The sequence below is a fragment of the Thamnophis elegans genome, chromosome 5 (genome assembly GCF_009769535.1).
Source record: "Thamnophis elegans isolate rThaEle1 chromosome 5, rThaEle1.pri, whole genome shotgun sequence".
Lineage (NCBI taxonomy): Eukaryota > Metazoa > Chordata > Lepidosauria > Squamata > Colubridae > Thamnophis > Thamnophis elegans.
Window position 1 is genome coordinate 15,722,479 of NC_045545.1, and position 20,890 is coordinate 15,743,368.

Genomic DNA, 20,890 nt, shown 5'->3' on the forward strand with positions numbered 1-20,890 from the left:
TTCGGATCAGTTCGCCAGGTGGGCGAGGCTGCCCGTGATTTCCGAACGCGGAAATCACGGGCAGCCTCACCCACCTGCCCTGGCTCTACGGCATCCCATTTAGGCCCTTTTTTTGCCAAAAGTGCGCGGAAGGCTGAGTGCATGCATGGTGGTGACATGTGCTCACATTTGCGAACCGGTAGGGAAGTAAGTGGATACCACCCCTGGTCAACATGTGAGTGTAGACAATTTCACACAGGTAGCAGCTAAGTTATTCAGACATTTATTAAAATAAGCCTTATAAAGTAGAAAAAATAAAGGATAACTCCTTGATTAAGTGAAAAAACAATACATTTCAGCTGATTAATGCAGAAGTATTTTTCGTCAGCTTCAGTGATTATAAAAACAATTGTAAATTAGGTTACGCTGTAAAAACTACTCAGGAAAATGGGGACTTCAGAATATTTTATGGCCCTCTTGACAAAGTTTAATACAGGTCAGGACACAATATGGACAGAACATAGTGAAATGCTGGTTCCAGGTTGGTGAAGAAGTGGGACAAGGTTGCATACCTTCCTCTTTTTTAGGCTATATCCATCCATCCATCCATCCATCTATCCATCCATAATTCTTCTTAATGCTTTTTCCATAGAGTAAAAACAATGCAAATTTTAAGATAAGGAAAATAGAAAACAGTCATAGAAAAGTGAAAAAGAAATAACCCTAACTTTTATATGATGCTAAAACATCTGTAATTGCTGAGCTCACTTATTTATGATATACACTCTTGACTTCAAATGTTATTGCTGAAGTGCTGCTAGTGGGAGATGATGATAAATCCTTTATCTGTTGCTGTTTTTATGATCAGAATCCGCCCTTTGCAGCTGCTTTCCCACCTGCAGTATGAAAAATAAAAATTAATGCATATGTCTAATCCAGGATTAATGGTTTAAGCAGGAAATGATTACAATTTAATCTCCATTTAAGTAAAAGCTTTTAAGCTTTTAACACATAATTGGCATGCATGTGTACATAATTATATGCATATTGTACTTTTACAGAGACGCTCAAGTGAGCATTAATAGCCTTAATAGTTGAGGCTTCCTAAGAGAAACAATTACAACATTAAGTGGGGAAATATCAATTAAAGTTAACATTTCTTAACTTTAATCCTCTATGCTTTTTGCCATATTATGCCTGTCCATTAATCTTACGATTTATGTTATTTAGGGTTTTCTAGGTGACAGAGGTCCTCTCGGTCCACCTGGTCCCAAAGGAGTGGAGGTAAGGTGATTTTTCTCTCAACAGCCCACTTTTGTTTTTGGAACTGGGATCCAATCCTGTGTGATTGATCTTACTTTTAACTTGGAAAGTTACTACATTTTTCTCTGGCAAATGTGAAGTATAAACTGTGGCCCATCAATAACATACTTGTTTTGGTGGCACCTGTCTGAACTAAATCTGATATCTTACACACACTAGGAAGGACTATGTTTTGCATTCTGTAGAATAAATATATTAATGTATAAATTAAATACAAGTTATGTGTATTTTAATGCCCATCTCTTAAGAGAAAAGAGATATCTTTTCTTTTAAAACTGAACCCATAGAAGTCTACCTAAAGCATCCTAAAAAAAACACAATTTACAATTAATTAATATTCAATTAAGCAGAGTTAGACATGTAGTATTATGTACCTGAATTTGCAACTATCAATGCACAAAGAAATATTACATGTTTCTACCCAGAAATAAGTCCTATTGAATCCAGTGAGATTTAGTCCTATATAAATATATGCTTATGACTTAATCGTTATTCTGTAATCTCTTAAATTTAAGTATATAAGGTAAAGCTTACCATTCGCACATATGTGCTAGTCATTTCCGAATCTAGGGGACTCTCTGTTTCAAAGCTGAAGAGCCAGCGCTGTCCGAAGACATCTCCGTGGTCATGTGGCCGGCATGACTAAATGAGAAGTGTCACGGAAAGCTGTTAACTTCCCACCAAAAGTGGTTCCTATTTTTCTACTTGCATTTTTACATGCTTTCGAACTGCTAGGTTGGCAGAAGCTGGGACAAGTAATGGGAGCTCACTCTGTTACACAGCGCTAGGGATTTGATCTGCTGACCTTTCTGATCAACATGCTCAGTGTCTTAGCCACTGAGCCACCGTGTCCCTTTAAGTATATACATAGTCTCATTAAGATGTTCAGGGTTACATTACAAAGATTTGTACAGTAAATGCAAATGATTGCCCTTCTTTTGCTTTAGGGAGAAGAAGGACCTATTGGGCCAGTTGGAGTAACTGGACCAAGGGTAAGTAGTGAAAAGGATGGAAGGCTGAGTCAACCCTGGCAGTGAGCAGGAGTGATCTAATTACTGTGCCACTATGGCTCTATTTTATTGGAAAATTACATTAACACAATCTTTTCAAGTCTGAAATTTCATTTCCTCCCATCATCTTTAGAGCCCAATAAATTAGGGAGGGTTCCCTCTGAGACATTTGCCACATCTACAGTCCTGCAACAGGCTAAGCTGACCCTTATCCAACCACTTCCCTCATCTCTCACTCAACATATCATTACAGTACCTTTCTCTCACATTATAGATGGCATGCAATTTTTTTTGTTGCAAAAATGTTTTCTGCAGGCAGTATACAAATTACTGCAGAAAAATTCATCTTCATTGTTTATGAAATTCTTTTAAACATTAAATACAAGATCAATGCATTTTGGATCTTGTTACTGTTGTAAAGTTAAATGTCTGAGTTTTTTGTAAAGTACTTTTTGAAGTCCTTCCTTCAACTGATATCAAATCAATTTGTTCTGGTTTTTCATAAAAAAAAATATCAGGTGTTTTTGCAGGACTTGATGTTACGCTTAACTTCTATAATTTCTCACTTCTTAATCTTAGAAATTGGGATTCATGATATTTGTAATCTAAATTATTCACAGGAAATTGCCTTACCTAGTCCATTATAGAATAGAATATGACTATATGTTTCACTGATTTTACTTTTATTTACTTTACTAAATATATTCAGTCCAGTTTTCCTCTTAGGATTTCCTACCTTTCTATGTACATTTTGTAAAAATATTACTGGTATACATTCTTGGAAACCCACTATCTACTATTTTCACATTGATTAATGTTTCAAAAAGCATATCATTTTATAGATAACTACCCCAATTGAATTAATTATCAATATTCTTCTCAAGTTCTCTCCCCTTCTTCTTACCCATGACTGAAAAGCTCTCAGCTGGAATTCAGATTCTTTCTCAAAGAAAGTTGTGCGGTTTAATATATTAATAAAGTATATAAATTATTTGTACTGTAGAATTTAGCAGTCCCTGGCATAGAATTACTTATTTTCTTATTTTATAAAACTAAATAATAGATGTTTTACTTATTTGAAGTTACCTTTCTCCGCTCATTTATATTATTATATCTTAAGTGACCCTAAATACTTAGAGGTATTAAAAGAAAAATAGATAATTCATCACAAAGGGATATTCTCAAGGACACAAAATTAATTTCAGTCCAGGTTTAAAATATTCACATTTTAATGTTTCTCATTTGGGGCTTCTGTCAGGTTAAAAAAATGGATTATAGTTAATCTGTATTCTTGGCATCCCCAAATCTAACTAAGAAGGATTGCCTATTAAAATGTTTCATTTTTTACAGTTAATGTAAAACAATTTGTATTTTTGAAAAATGAATGAATTTGAGACATGCAAAGCAGTAGCTGAAGCAAGATTTGATTTATCGTTATGAATTTCTGTTCTGAAGTTGGAAAGAAGTTTGATCCTTCACTGCTTTGGCGTTCAACTCTATTTTCAGATTAATAGTAGTTTTATTTCTAGAAATTCTTAGTCCATGTATGTGCATCTGTTCCCATTGTCAGTTAAATGAACAGAACTTTTTATTATTAGAAATGTAAAACAAAAAAGTTAAATGTTTTATAATAAATTCCACCCATTTACCTTTGAAAGGCTAACAAATAGTCCTTGAGTGGATTTTTTATGTTTTCCTTTAATTTCTGATACACTAAAAAAGACCACTACTTTAAATTTTAAAAAAATTATGTAGTTTTGAAATCATTATCTATTTTTTAATTAAAGCTAATAAAGTGCCAAGAAAGAGAAATAGACAAAACAAGAATGAATTGAAAGGTAGTTGTAGAAACTCTTGGGATTTTCAACGTCTAAAAGCATATTATTCAATGTCTTAATTTTGTATTGTCAGAAATGTCTTTTGATTGGTCCATATACTTCTTCAGCCTTATCCAAAACATATTTTGAAATCTTACATTGGTGCAGTTTTAGTCCAAACTTTAACGCTTAGAGCAATTGTTAAAAAAAAGATTATTTAAAAAAATGTTCATGAGTAACTATTATAGGGTTATTGCTAGACAGTGTCTTTTGGGTAGCATCAAGAGGATAAAGCAGTCACAATATAGTGAACATTATAAAACACAAAAAAGTGTTGTTCACAACAGATTATCTATGAGAACAATACTTTATAAACCAGATTGTACATGAAGTGTAGCTGCAATTACGGCATTTCTATTAAGATATGGCAAGATAGGTAGAATAGACTCTTGAGTAACAAATTTTTTACAGAGAACCATTTACGGTAGGTCTTCTTCTGAGAACTGATATTTTTTTTGAAATTTCTGCCCCTTCACACACAAATGCATATTCAGTGCTTCAGCAGTTAAAAAGGTACATCATTTGGGAAGAATGAACAGATTTTCCACTTACAATACATAACTGCAATTTTTCTCTAGATATTTTTGTTGAAAGAAAAAGCAAAGTGACTTTATATATACAGATGGCATATATTTTGTCCCACAGTCACTCTAACGGGTTGTATCAAGCACAATGCAACTCTAATTATCAGTAATTTAATGAAATCTTTATTTAAAAGCTTTTAAAAACTAGACTTCTTTGTTTTAATATAGGGGAAACCTGGAAGGAAAGGTTTTGCAGGTGAACCAGGACTAGAAGGCCTGAAGGTAGGACTTAAAATTATTCCTGATATTTGCTCTTGTTAAATTAAAAAGAGTCAGAATTTGAATTTTATCAAATATTTATCAAATTTAGACATCATCCATCTCCCTCACAAAGAGACTCTGAGTGATGTAAGAGTAAATTGTTTGTTTGTAGTGGAAAGCAGAGATAATGCTGGTGAAGGAATGCAAGAATTGTTAACAGATAAAAGACAATAAATGAGATTTCAGCCCTTCAGGGAAAGGTGAGACTGTGAAAAAGATTTGAGTTAATTTGTTATGTGGAAATATTTTAGAGAAGCAATCGTTTTCTAATGGTTGGTAAAGGTTCTGGAATACAGAAAACAGTGTAATCTATACATAGTAGGAAATATTTAAATGTCTGTATTGAAAATAAAATCTTACATTTTTAAAACAATAGGGAGAAACAGGAGACCAAGGAGGTCTTGGGAAAACCGGTGAAACAGTAAGAATATACTATTTTCCATTTCTAAATGGATGCATTTTCATTCTTCTATAATTGCTTAGTTATGATTGCTATGAATTTAATTGAAGCTTGATATTCTTGTCAAAATTCAGCTGTAACTGATAAAATGAATCTTTGTAGAATACCATACCCTTCCCAGTAATATTCAGACTGTTTAATTTTCACAGATAAGAAATTAGAGTTCATATAATTTGCACTACTGGTGAAAGAAAGAAATGCATGTTTGTGAGCTCAGTGGAAATTCTATGTTGTGGATGGAATACTCTTTATATTGGTTTTAGTTTCGTTCATTACATCACCGTATACATTTTTGTCATAAAAATTATAATACAATTCATATATCTTATTCAATGAATATATATTTCCATTATTAAAGTCCTATAATATTCTTTTCTTTCATTTTGTCTTGAAATGCAAAATCTTACTAGAAAAAAAAAGGGGGGGGGCATATAATGTAAGGTTACAGAAACACTGATTTGGAAACTGACATTGAAATCATACATAGTAACTCTGTTTTCATTTATTATAAAGCTTTTGGCATTGCCTATGATTAGTCTCAGGTTTCAGAATTCAGGTGTAAATTATCTTATTGGAATGCTCATTTTTATTTGAGCGAACATGGGGTTTCTTTTTCCCGCTCTTTGCGTCATTATTTCTTACATTTATGACTTATTTAAAATTTATGCATTTCTTACAATTCCTCTGTGCTGTATATCCACATATTAGTGAGGCATGGAAGATCTTAGGTTTGAATGCCTCACTACATTCATTCAGAAGATGGATTAGTAATGTACCCAAAGGGAATGCATCCCACTTATATTGTTAGTCCTTTTTTTTCATAGAGAGAGAGGGAAAGGAACCTTTTTTCCTGAAAAGTTAATATTGCAAATGGCTTTTGAATAGAGAGAACAATTCTGTAGGATTCTGACGGTACCAAAACTAGAAATACTGCTTGTGATATTAAACTTAACAGTAGTCTATGTTACTGAATGTAATACAGTTTTATTATGGAGTTGAATGACCTGGTTCATACCACATGTTAATCCAGCTAAGATTAAGTTAAAGGAATGCCTGGGCTGTCACCTTTATTTCAATCAGCCCTCATGACTTCTTACTTTCCTATTGCTAAGGGTGGATTCCAAATTTGGTGTGCCTCGTTTCTGATCTTAATAAACTGGAATTTGATGTTTACAGGTTTTGTATTTTGCCAATCGGAAATGGCAGTCCCTTTGGATTTGAATAGGACATTTAATCACATTAAATCCATGGTACTATGCAGAAGCAGGATAGGTTGGCAGCACACAAATGCTGGCTAACCAGTTTGGTTGCCTTGGTATATTGTTCATAAGCTCTCAATAAGTTGATAAATTATTCCAAGGGTACACCGTAAGTAATTTTTACAGTTAAAGAAGATCTTAAATGATGTCATCATCATTACTGTTGGACTTCAAGTAGCTTCTATATTTTTTTTAATATGCTTGCTAGATGTAATAAGGCCTGAGATAAAATTAATAACAGGGCGGTGCCGTCATATGGATTCACGCTCTACATATCTTTAAACCAAACATCAGAGGTAGGTTGCTGCTGGTTCCGGTAGTAGCGGTGGCAGGAGGCTCTGCCCACCTGCTCGGACGCTTCTTCGCATAAGCAGAAGCATCCCGCTTGCGCAGGGGAGCACACGTGAACCGGTAGTAGAAAAATTAGTAACCCACCGCTGCTAAACATGTCTTTTTATTGGAGGTTTTTTGAAGAATTCCATAGTTGTTACGTGAGTACCCTCATCTTCTGAAGAACTGAATCAACTTTTCCACTTTGAAACCAGATTGCTACTTAGACCTAATTAATATCATCATCATCATCATCACTCCAGAATGATGCTCTTTTTAGTCTAGAGAAATTTACAGTATTTAATATTTATTTAATATTTACTAATTTATTATTAGGGACACGGTGGCTTAGTGGATAAGACGTTGAGCTCAATCAGAAAAGTCAGCAGTTCAGTGGTTCGAATCCCTAGCACCGTGTAACACAGTGGGCTCCCATTACTTGTCCCAGCTTCTGCCAACCTAGCAGTTCAAAAGCATGTAAAAATGCAAGTAGAAAAATAGGGACCACCTTTGGTGGGAAGGTAACAGCGTTCTGTGTGCCTTCGGCATTTAGCCATGCCAGCCACATGACCACGGAGAAATCTTTGTACAGCAGTGGTGCTTCGGCTTTGAAACCGATGAGCACCGCCGCCTAGAGTCAAGCACATATGTCCAAGGGGAACCTTTACTTTTTACCTAATTTGCATCATATTTTCTCTAATAATTAGTTTGATTAGTACTTAATCAAGTAATCAAGTTACTTGTTTAAAAAAAACTGAGCAAGAGCAGAATTAAATTAGCAGGTATGATCCAGAATAAGAACTCCATAGAGAAGTGTGTAAGGCAATACAGTATTGATAACTCAGGTGGGAAAACAACTAATCCATTTTTTGTTCAGCAAAGAATCTGTACTAGGTAGGGGTGAAATGCTAAGCATTTTTTTCCTGCTCGTTTGAGCAAATTGGTAGGAAAAAATGCTTTAAAAAGTTTTTAAAAATTGGCCATGCCCACCCAGTCACATGACACCCCCACCAAGCCACGCCTACAGAACCGGTGGCAAAAAAAAGTAGATTTCATTGATACTAGATCTTGATTTATTTCACTGATGGAAGAAGGCTTTATTGTTGAATACTTGCAGGCTCAGAGCACCTTACAATAATATAATTGTTTTAAGGTTTTGACTTCACCATATTCCTTCTATTTAATAATATCAGATTCACATGTGTGATTTTATTCTGGGTGATTCCAAATGAAAAGCTGATTCTGGGTGAAAGGATTACAAAATACTTTGTCCGTCATTCCATTCTCTTTTTGTGAAATGTATTCAAGGTCAGTAATATTGCGAGTAGGGTACCTTTACAGTTAGATTATTTAATTTATGAAAAATCTCAATCGTTTTGGTGGAAGATTCCATAGAAATTATGCATTTGACTATAATTCCTTCTTGTGTGAAACCTGTTCATAAGGTAATTATTCCTCATAACTGTTCTTGGCATTCAAGATCCTTCTAAACATTTTTTTTTTTTTTGGTTGACATGAAACTCAGTCAAGGAGTTTTCTCAACAGGAAAAACTATTTTGATTTAACATATTGGTAATGCATTACTTTGGCTAAGTATAACATCTTACAATTGAAATGGTTTTTTTTCCTGGCTGGTACAATTAAGGGTTTCATACAGAATCAGGAGATCTACTTATACAATAGTTAGTTAATTTAATAAGAATGAAAAAAGTTCCATTGAGCAAATTTGTAGAACAAATTAGAGAAAGTGTTTTTGTGCCAAGAAAAACAGTGATTTAAAGAACTAGAAAAAATGCTTCAGTCTGAGCTACTGTAGTACTGTATACTGGCATGTACAGCTAAGTTTCAGATTTTAAATTATTAGCTGGTAGAACATATTATATTATAAGCAAGACTTTTCTATCGCTGAATATAATTCAAAGCAAAAATGTTTTTAAATATTAAAAAATAAGATCGGAATATTGTATTTTTTCACCCCTAAAAATAATATGGTTGATAAAAGGACTATTATTATATTTGGAAGCATTAGAACTCATTGCCAAAATGGCAAACATTTCCCAAGTAACTGATTTCATAAATATCACTTCACCTTATACAACTTGTGGATAATAGCTTAAATATTACAATATTCTGACTTATAGCATCATATCACATTAAAGGACCATAAATAAACCTGTCAGCACCATGATGTTGACTATTGTTAGAAAGATAAATATCTGAAATTGTCCATGCTGGCTTAGAAATTTTAGAAGTTGAACACCTGCTATACAGGATGCTGGATCCTGACTATGGCATGGGAACAAATATGATTGTGAAGTAACAACAATCAAATTTCCTCCTCCTCCTCCTCCTCCTCCTCCTCCCCCTCCCCCCTCCTCCTCCCCCTCCTCCTCCTCCTCCCCTCCCCCCTCCTCCTTCTTCACAAAAGGAAAAGTACAGATATTGTTAATATACTCCTGTCCATAATGTAGATGTTAAAAAAATAATCTTAAACAATAATCTGTCACTTTTCAGTTTACTGGTCCTCTGCCATAAAATAGAAGGAAACAGCTCATTACTTAGGATAATTTTTGGGTTCAGTCTTTTAGTAGTCTCTATAGCATGATGCTTCAATTGGATTATTGACTCTACAGCATAATTCCTATGCTGTCTGAAGAGTTATTGAAGTTGTAATTCATACATCTGACATACCTTGGCCTAGGAATGGCTATTTTCAGCTCACTGGTCTCCTGCCACAAAATAGAAGGAAACAGCTCATTATTTAGGATATTGACTTAGGAAAAGCTGTCTTCCAGTTTCATATATCCACGCTTTTCTTTCTTCATGCCTGGGGGATCCTGAATTTTATCTGTTTCTTTATGATGGGATTAAACTGCTTCTCAGTTCCTAATTTTGACCCATTTATTCCAAGAATATTGTTGTTTTATTTCTGGATGGTATTTTTTGGAATATTACAGTATATAGATAACATTTTTATGTAGACATTTTTCTATATTGCTTCTTTCCTATATTTGAATACATTATATTTAGTTTTAATTTGTATTTAGAAAGGGATGCAATTATGCCGGGGGCTTTCTGGCATGCATGAGAGTTGGAAGAACAAAATTTAACAGAGGAATAAAACTTGGCTTAAGCACTGGTAATGCCTTCCCCATACCATATTTAAAATTTCTTCAATATCCACCATACTGACCATGGGAAAAGCTCTTCGAACTGAAACGTTTCATGAAAACATTTGAAGCCTGTAAGATTGGAGCTGCCTTATACAAAAGACATGAAGCTGAATGCAGAATCATTTTAGATGCTTTACAAATTTTAAAATGAAAATAAAAACACACCAAGGTATATGTAATTATGATGCCAAGTTACAAATATTTACTGCACTGACATTGGGATTTAATCCTTGAGGACATCATACACATAATAATTAGGCCAGCAGCTTAATCATTAAAGGCAAATCCTCAAATGTACATACCACCAGAACTCTGTTGAATGGGACCTATGCAATAGCCAAATTGGAAGAAAGAAAAGGAAGCTTTGAACAGCTTATGAGGACAATTGTATCATTCTGAGTTCCAATAATCATGAGAATAGCGTTACATTTTTCAAACATAATTGTTACGCCAATAGACAAAGTTCATATTATAAATATGCATATTAGTGCAATCAGAGCAGTGTAATTTTAAGGATTCTGTATATACATTGTTTTTCCTAGCTCTTAAGAGTCCTTAAATATATTATTTAATTTGTAGGTAAAGTTGTTAATAGTTTGGGTGATTTGCAAAAGCAATTTCAGTTTTGCATGTAGTGCCTTCATATAACTAAGAGGTGGAATATACTGTGTACAATAAATTGTGAACATTTTATACAGGTTGTCTAATACCGATTATTCATAGAAATTGTTTGGACTCATATGTGCATATGGCCATATAAATAAATATAAGCTGCTGAGATTCATCATAAGATCTCTGGTGGCATAATAGTTAAAGTGCAGTACTGCAGACAAACGTGCCCACATCCTGGAGTTTGATCCTGACAGGACTCAAGGTTGACTCAGTCTTCCATCCTTCCAGGTTTGTAAAATGAGGACCCAGATTGTTGGTATATGCAAATAATGCTTACATTATAAACTGCCCAGAGAGTGCTATAAAGTACTTATATGTGGTATATAAGTCTGAATGCTATTTCTATAAATATTGACTATAAATGACAGGCTACTGGATTATATGCTTTTCCATTTCTACTGCTCTTTAGGGACCTATTGGCTCACCTGGAGAAATTGGACTATCTGGGGGACCTGGTGAGAAGGTATACTATAAGAAGTTAGCTGATAATTAATGTAACAAGAGCAGCACAAGTAATATGTACTATACTGTGTATTACAACTGGTGTTCTAAATTTTGTTCAATATGAGAAAAGATTATTTGTCATGATAGAATCCTGTGATTAGATTCTGCAGTTTTTTACATTATTGTACAAGTAACAGATGGGTTCATTTTCTAGTTGGGAGAGTTTGCACTACTTGAAATTTTATGTAAACATAACAGCATGCTTATTCTCTAAATCTGTGTTGGAATTTAATTGTGCAAAAGAGTAAAAGTTACTCCATGTTGCTTGCAAAAATGTTACTTAATAATAAAACTACAGCAGATTTTTTAAAAATGGAATGAATATGTTCCAAGCAGACGATCGATAGAATCTGTCAACAAATAATACAGTTGGGTTGAAAGTCACACAGTCCGCTAGGATCCACATTTTTAATGACAAACAATAGTATGGTTTTCATGGGGAAGAGAACATCCATCTTGTCCTTCCTGGGTTAGTTAAAACCTGTTTTGAATCACACACATTCATCCCAAAATAGGGGGGGGGGGAACTCTAGCGATAAATCCATTAATGGAGACAGGAAAAAGGTTCACATGTAGGCACAAAAGTAGTTACTTAGCTGCTACTGGTTTTGTTTTCCATTCCTGCAGAAGCTTAGAAATGAGCTTAGAACCAGGTGTTACCATTCACACCACCGTACTGAATATTTATTTAGGTATAGAAGTTGTATTTTCATTATTACAAATATTTCAAAACTGGATATGCAATTCTAATGTCAAAAATCAAACAAACTACTATATGTAGGAACTGTATGTATGTATGTATGTATTTGTTTATTTACTTTTAAGGGAGACAGAGGTAATCCAGGCCCAGTGGGCCCTCCTGGAGAAAAAGGTGTCACGGTAAGCAAATCCAGGGTTAACTAAGAAACTATTGGCTAATTTTATTTATTTATCTTACATTAACAAAGCTTAAATAGAAAGTACATACTTAAATAGTTACTGGAAAATTCCTGTCTTTACTAAGTATTTAAGGTAATCCTGTTTACATGTAGAGGCATTTGTATGAAACAGTCGGCAAGAAAAATGAGTAGCTATTACATCAGTAATTGTAGGTCTTAATATTATTCATCTTTCTTAAAATATATTGAAACACTGCATTATTTTTCAATGGTAGGTTTTTGCTTATGTTAACTCTGCATTGACTATTTTTTAAAAATACTATCAGCAAAAAATGTAGCTTTGGTTAGTCATAAATCACTGAACATCAATCAAAAATCTCTATTTTAAAGTTAGGACTTTCTGTTTGAGAAGGAAAGTATCTGAAAAAGATAGCTTGAAATAGTGAAGGGGAATATTATAAAATTCCCTGAAACATAATTTGGAAGTTAGATCAAAGGCATGTTGTTTGACTTCACAGATATATTTCTGTAGAACTAGTATTGGTACTATTGAATTGAGAGAGAGAAATCATTATTTTCCATCAAAATCAAATATATATGCAAATGCAAATACATATAAGCCTCTAAGAGGCTTGTTAGCATCCCAGTAAAAGTTTTCTTCACTAATAAAGAACATAAGAATTTTGAACACAGTTCTGAAATTGTAAATAAGAAGAATGCTTTTGAGGGCATTTATACAAGCTGAAACAAATGTAACTATATATCCATGTATCAGCCATATTATATTTATTTCTATTTCAGGGATACCCTGGTCCACCAGGTGGCCCTGGTGATGTAGGGCCACAGGGACTACCTGTAAGTATAAAATATTATATTTTTGTACATCTCCACATGAATCACATCTCCATTAACCTTTACGTTTAAGTCTTTTCATAAGCAGTATAACTTTAGAGAACAATTATTCAGCCAAAAGTAGGGAATATTAAAGGCATGAGTCCAACCTTAAAAAGCTTTTATATCCAGTGAGTTCAAAATAAGATATTTAAACCAGGCTTAATTTCTCAGTGTAATGGGAAATTGAGAAATTGATTTGCAGTCTTTCCCTGTAAAACTATTATGGGGGGAAATGAGACTTTTTGGGACATTGTATAGTAGCAAGAAAGAAAGAAGGATCATGAATTACTTCTCCAGCCATAGTGAAATCTCCACGTAATTCCTAGTGGATCTAGTCCAGTGATTTTTGTTTTTTGACACATGAGGTCAGATATTGTAACAAATAAGACATGTATCTATGTGAGCATATGTGTCTGTTAATTTATCATTTTAAGGCCTATCTGTTAGAAAGTAATGCCATGGCTGATATGTTATCTCGTTCAAGTTGCTGATATAATAAATTGCCTCTCATACAACTTTACTCTTCCATATCTGCAATTATGATGCAATTGATAAAGTATTGGACTGGGACTAGGGGAGATTAAGTCTTTTAAAACCGCTGAATGGCTAAAGGGAAATTTTAGCCTACTTTAGAGAAAGCTTCAAAAAAGGGCAATGAGAAAAATGGGTGACCGTTTTCTGGTCTGGCCTCTGAGGTTTTTCCTTTTGGGAGGAAAGTTGGTAACAAAATATGATACATAAAAATAGAAGTTTGCTCTATGATAAATATGTGTGTCATTTTTATTTATTATTTAGGGACCTCAAGGAGCACGAGGACCACCTGGATCACAGGGTTCTAAAGGTCGAAGAGTAAGTAGTATGTTTATGACCCCTAAAGTATGCTCTGTGTGTGTGTGTGTTTGTGTGTGTGTAGATAGATAGATAGATAGATGATAGATAGATAGATAGATAGATAGATAGATAGATAGATAGATAGATAGATAGATATACAAAGAAAAGAAAGGGAAAAAAGAAAAAAGGGGAGAAAAACAATGTTTAAATAAGAGACTTCTGATCTTAATTGTAACAAGTATAAACAAACTTACAATTTTTCCACTCCTTAAACAATTCATACACATCTTTCCATAATCTTTCTCTTATCCATTCACAAATCCATGAATAATTAACCTTCCTATCCAGATGTCAGCAAAAAGACCATAAGGGGGAGTCATAGAATGTTATAAATATATGTCTTATTTTAATCCTGATCAAATCAATCAACTTTGTATTCCTTTTTTTTATACTTTTAATAATCTTAGTCCTTAATTCATTGAGATGCTCTCATAGAATTTGATTTCCCTTCAATTTTTCTTTCTCCCATCAGGTTTTTTTCACGTTTTTAACAACTGTCATTTTTAAACCTAGCAAAATTATCCAGATATCTTGGCTTATTATTTGTATTTCCATTTTGATCGCCATATATGTCTTACAATCCAGAATTTCTTTATTTTCTATATTTCTGCATCAGGCAATTGTCATTTATCCCATTCATCCTTTCACATCTTTCATTTCTTTTTAAAAATCTTTTGTAAATGATCCATCCATATCAGCAAGCATTGTTACTAACATTGTAGCTATTAGTTTCTGACCCCATTCTTCAAAAATCTCCTGAAATGTCTAAATGTTATAGCATTTTCTGTCATTTTATAGGAGCCATAAAAATGGCTTGTCTCTTTCCCCCTTCCTTCTTTCTCATGCTTTTAATTGTTATTCTCCTGTAATACTTTATTTCTAAAATTGCAAAAACTCCAGGTTTTAAAATGAATTTTCCAATAGACTAAGCAATTTATATTCCCATAAAAATACTGTTTATTATTTCCCAAACTTTAGCAAAGTCCTAATATTCCAAAATTGTCTGGTCCCTGAATTCATTTGCAACTTTCTTAAATTAAGACCTCCTTATATTTTTTGCCATTTATTTCAATTTCTTTACATTCTTTAAGCTATTAGTTTGTCCTTTGTATTGGAAAAAAGATTAACTCACAAGATGTTTTTTTCATACTTGCTGCTTTGAATTTCTCTTTCAACTTTAAATACATTTCAACATTTTTTGAAATGTATTAGGATTAATGAATCTAGTTTTCTTAAAAGTGTGGCTGAGAGCTTAATGACTTCCTTCATCTTTTGGCACTGAAATCCATGGGAAACTACTGTGTTATGATATCCTTGCAAGGAGTTGCTGTCCTGAGCACAATCCCTCATTCTCTCCTCTATCTGGAGAGGTTCTGTTAGACTGGGCTTGTCATTCAGTCTGTCAATCCTTGCCACATTACATTTCCAATCCTTTGGAGACATCTAGTTTCCTCACCCAGAAGTAAGAATAATTTCACTTCCAAATTGATCATTTATGTATGACACATCCCTATTCCCTTACAGCAGTGGTTCTCAACCTGTGGGTCAGGACCCCTTTGGGGGTCGAACAACCCTTTCACAGGGGTCACCTAAGACCATCAGAAAACACATATTTTTGAAAAAATACAGAAAACATAAAATAATTTTATGGTTGGGGGTCACCACAACATGAGGAACTGTATTAAAGGGCCGCAGCATTAGGAAGGTTGAGACCCACTACCTTACAGAGATAAGGTAGCTAAGACTGTGGAAAATCAATTTCATTGGAGTTTACTTACTGGAAAAACAAAAGATCTTGAGAACTTCAAGAAGGGAATTGCACTCTAGCAATTTCTATCTTGAAAGGCACATCTTAAGGTGATCATGTCTGTGGGTCAAATAGAAAAGTAATGGACAAGAAAAAAAGAGAGTAATGGGGTTGGCAAAAATTGCAGAGACTGATTTCTCATGTTTTTATTCAAAGGTGGTGTTTATTATCTCTTACAATTTTTTTTAAATCCCCAATGGATTCTATATGCATGTATGGGAAAAATGTAGTAAGTGATAGGAAAAAAATTACAAAATGTCCTCATTTGGATCCAATTAAATTCTGTGAATTACCATGGCAGCAGTTGCAGATTTTGTGCTTGAATTTTGTCTTATGAATCCTTAGATGCATATACGTGAACCGTTGCATCATTCCTGACTGTTTTTTGTTTTAATTCATCAGGGACCACGAGGCCAAGATGGTCCTCTGGGAGAACAAGGGACAGAAGGTATTAAGGTAAACTTAAATTTCTTACCTTTGCCCATGGGTGAAATGTAGCAGGTTCTGACAGGTTCTACAGAACCAGTAGTTGAAATTTTGAGTAATTCGGAGAACCGGGAAATACCACCTCTGGCTGGCCCCGCCCCCATCTATTCTTTGCCTCCTGACTCCCACCTAATCAGGAGAGAATGGGGATTTTGCAGTAATCTTCCCCTGGAATGGGGTGGGAATGGAGATTTTGCAGTATCTTTCCCCTACCACGCCCACCAAGCCATGCCCACCAAGCCACGCCCACAGAACCGGTAGTAAAAAAAAAAATCAGCGCTGCTTTTGCCCCAGAAAATGACACATGATGCTGTTAGATGCATGTAGTACAGTACCATATAATCTTTCTGTTATTGGGAACTTGACTTTTTGTCTCTGTTATGTTATGCTATGTTATGCCATTTCCTTCTTGGTATCTTATGGTGTCTTCACTGCATCATCCAGACTAAAATAAAGGCTGACCTCACTGTAATTTTGACCAAGTAATAGTTTATTTTTAGTGACTTGCTTTGATATTTTTTCTAGAAAGTGGTATAAAAAGGAGTAAAGAAATAAATAGTACCTGCAATCATTTCTGTGGTTGATGACCAATTTTCCAATAATTCACGCTGAAAAAAATGTCAATAATTTGGAATTTAGATGAAAAATTGTCATTTTTGAATACAGTGTACATTAAAATAGCCCTATTCCTTCTTTTTCCTAGGGAGAAGTTGGTGACCCTGGGAAAAAAGGCATTCCTGGTCTCATTGTACGTTGCATTTTTTTAGCATTCATATTTAAGGCATCAATTCTGACAATATTTTTGAAATAGAATTGACACATTGCCTCCTTTGTGTTTACACAGGGAAAAGCTGGAATCCCTGGAGAAAGAGGCAATCCAGGAGCACCAGTAAGTTCCTCATGCTTCGGTGAAAGATTTATTTTTTTGTAATTCCATTCTGCTTCTCACATAATACATTGAGTTAGATAGTAGTTGAGATCACCTAACATGAGCTGGATTTAAATTACTCTGCGAATACAAGTAACTATTGTTTAATGACTGCCTTTAGAAATATTTGCAGTTGTGATGGTGATGAAAAAGTAACTTTGCAACCAACCCTCACATTTGCAACTTTTGCAAGTCTTTAAAACAAATGAAAGCTGAAGTAAGATCGTGGGCACAGTCACAGTTTCATTTCAAAGTAACTACTTTGTTTAATGACCAAGTTGCTAGTCCTAATTGTGGTTACTAAACGAAGAGGCCCTTTATTAGAAACTAGTCTAGTTTTCATTCAAATAACCATAGGGTTCTTTGGGGCTAAAACTAACTTCCCTGGCCTGGTGGATCATATGAACGCCACCATTGTGTTACACTTTTATATTGCTAATATAAGTAAATTGAACATTTGATATTTCTAATAAAATTCCTGCAAATGTGTACGAATTCTGTCCTGTCAAGTATTGCAGATTTTTTTTTCTGCAGCAATTCATATTTCTCTTTTAATTTAAAATGAATGGAAAACAGGAGAAGAATCATAACACTTGTTCCTTCCCCATAGCCCAAGTCCGATCAGAATTACTTTCCTGATCTTTGAAAATAACAGCTTTAAGGTATTACAGGGGAGGTGTTTAAAGTATCTACATGTAGCACCCAAAGCAGAATTTAGTTTTGATATAATAATTGCAGTGTCTTTTCTCCCATTGTTGGCTGGTTAGTTAAGCTTTGGCAAAGACTGGAAAACAGTGCAGCCCAAAGTCACATTTCCTATCTAAGTTTTAAAATGTATAATTAAAGACATAGGTAATGATGGCAGCTATTACTGTTATCAATAATATATGAAGGCATTTATGTAATATAATTTATCAGATCTATGTAGCTCCTATACATAGAGGGTAAGTACAATAATGCCACTGGCTCAGGTGACATTAATAGTTGCATTAGATAACAGAGAGCATGTTGAAGAGATGATAAATTCCCTGTAGTTTCTTTGATTGAAGAGATGATAAATTCCCTGTAGTGCAACAACTTTTTATTTTGTATTCTTTCATTTGTAGGAAATAAAACATATAAAGACAAATCAGTCAATAACACTGTAGATTAAATTATTAAACTAAATTTCTCAGTGTTATATACAACAACAATACTTTCATATTGTTGTATACAACAATACTTTCATAAGCAAGCCAAGTTATACTTAATTTTTAAAAGTAAAAAGAAATATACAATATCTCTAAATGATACTAAAGTAAACATTAAATACACTTCAATATTTGATACACAGCCTGAACATACATCTGAAACTGATCTGTGCTGTCCTGTTATTTGTACAGCAACTGGAAAAGACCAAATATATATTTTTCCTTTACCAGAGAAAAAGTAGCATACTTTTTGAAATATGGCCTTAAGAACATATACTAAGGTGTAAGAGCACGTGGGAGCAGATAGAATCAGGGCTCTGAAGCAGCGACAAGAACTTGGAAAAAGGTGGGACAGGAGCTGACGTCACAACGGTACAACGTGCGATCTCGGAGCTCCGAGATCACAGTTGATACTTTTGCCGCTGGAGGGTCCTTTTGGACCTAAACCGTCCCAAAGAGACAGTGACAGGGAAGACATCTTGCTGATCTCAGGGACATTGCAAAGTCCCTGATTGATCCAAGAGAATCTCTTTTTGCCCGCCACAGAAGCGCAGCCAAAAGCTGCTGAAGTTGAGACAGCTCCTCAAAGGGAGGAAAGCGGAAAGAGAAAGCGTGTCCATCTGGTGAGGAAATTTTATTGTTATAAAAGAGACTGCCCCCCCAAAAAACAAAGCTAAATTAAACTTGCAAACAAAAGAAAATAAGCAGCGAAATTAAGCTATATTGGACAGTGTTATTCTTTTTTTTTTATGGATGGAAGGTTTGCAAATATTTCCTACTTTTAAAGTGAAAGTATTGGTTTTTCTTCTTCCATTTCTTTTTTTACCTATGGATTAAATATTTTTCTTTATTTTTATAATATTGGTTTGGATGGGTTTTTTTCTCTTTTTTTGCTCCATTTAAGAATTTTGTTTCTTTTAAGCCTGGAATATAAAGAAGATATAAAAGGAATATAAAGAGGGTAGCAACATCAGAGGGAAAAGAAGTTACACTGCCACTTGGAGGTTGGAGCTTGAATCCTGGAAATATTGCTTTCTCTTTTTTTATCTTTGATCATTTTGACTTTACACTTCAAAGGTTTCAGCTCATTTACAGAAGAGATAAGGAGAAGAGCATGGGTTGTTTATAACAGGTGCTCTTTGGAGGCATCTGGAGAGAAGTGAAAACAAAATCTTGTTTTGAAACTAGAGTGGCAGTGTTCACTAGTTGGAAGTATGGCACAACACCAAAAAGAAACCATAACATTACAACATATTATGTTTGAAATTCAAAATTATTAGAAACAACAGAGAGAATTGAGAAGAGATTTGAAAATATAGATTGTAATGCAGTAAAATTCGATGGAAAAATTGAAGATATCCAGCAAATGGAAAAAGTGGAGGTTAGAGTCTAAAAACCCAAGGGAAAAATGAACAAAGAAGCAAGGTAATTGTGGATACTGACAGTGAACTGAATGTGGTTGGAGATGGAAAGAGTGGAACATGGAAAGAGAAGATAGATGGAAAGGAGCTCTACACCAGATTTCAAGGTATAGAAGAAGAAAAAGAGAAGAATTGATGGATTCAAGGAGAGAAACTTTGACAAAAGCACTACTGATAACCAAAGATAAGCTGATTAAAGAAGCTGATGGAGGGTCTCGAGATTTTACAAGATATGTAAAAAGCAACAAGTTGCGAAGAGAAGTCCACACAAATTTGATTAAGGAAATCAGAAGATTAATTCTACAAATGGCAAAAGGCATAAGACTGCACTATTACTGGAAAGACACAGGTCGAGACATGGAAACTAATAAAATACTAGTCAAATTTAGTTAAAATTAGAGCATTATGTTAAAAATGAAGTGATAATGGATATAATTAGATAAATAATTGATAATGATAACAACGTACACATATGTATTGGATTGATAAGAGGAAATTTGGTATAAATTCTAATTGGTGATCATGAAAGGAAGTTTAGAAACTCTGTTATGTATAAAGGCTTATAATATTAAAAAAAAAGAGTAAGTCAAATTTAATTAAACGAAGACCAAAAAAATAAATAAAATGAAATGATGACGGATATTGTTAAATAAATTATTGATAATGATAATAGTGTAATATTTGTATTGACATGATAAAAGAGAAATTGGATATAAATTGTAAACAGTGATTAAGAAAAGAGGTCTAGAAACTTTGTTATTAAACATAATTAATTTTTATTTAGAAAGTGTTATAAAGATGTAATGTTGCTTGATGATATTGAAAATAGATAACGGAATGCCATCATGTGGTTTTGCTTTAAATTTTGGAATATTTTATAAAAGGGATGTAAAAACAATCATAGTCATATGAAGATTGAGGTATGATGATAGTAATATATATAAATATATTTGATATGAAACA

General features: G+C 33.9%; 1 protein-coding gene across 1 annotated transcript in view; it reads left to right on the plus strand.

The window, feature by feature from the left end:
• The window catches only part of COL24A1 (collagen type XXIV alpha 1 chain), a 136,012-nt gene that overhangs the window by 59,646 nt on the left and 55,476 nt on the right, over positions 1 to 20,890 (plus strand). The window contains exons 20-30 of the mRNA XM_032217720.1: positions 1,210 to 1,263; positions 2,250 to 2,294; positions 4,942 to 4,995; positions 5,411 to 5,455; positions 11,338 to 11,391; positions 12,258 to 12,311; positions 13,112 to 13,165; positions 14,000 to 14,053; positions 16,305 to 16,358; positions 17,092 to 17,136; positions 17,233 to 17,277. Of these exons, the coding sequence (XP_032073611.1) occupies positions 1,210 to 1,263; positions 2,250 to 2,294; positions 4,942 to 4,995; positions 5,411 to 5,455; positions 11,338 to 11,391; positions 12,258 to 12,311; positions 13,112 to 13,165; positions 14,000 to 14,053; positions 16,305 to 16,358; positions 17,092 to 17,136; positions 17,233 to 17,277 (558 nt within the window). The remainder of the gene's footprint in view (positions 1 to 1,209; positions 1,264 to 2,249; positions 2,295 to 4,941; positions 4,996 to 5,410; positions 5,456 to 11,337; positions 11,392 to 12,257; positions 12,312 to 13,111; positions 13,166 to 13,999; positions 14,054 to 16,304; positions 16,359 to 17,091; positions 17,137 to 17,232; positions 17,278 to 20,890) is intronic.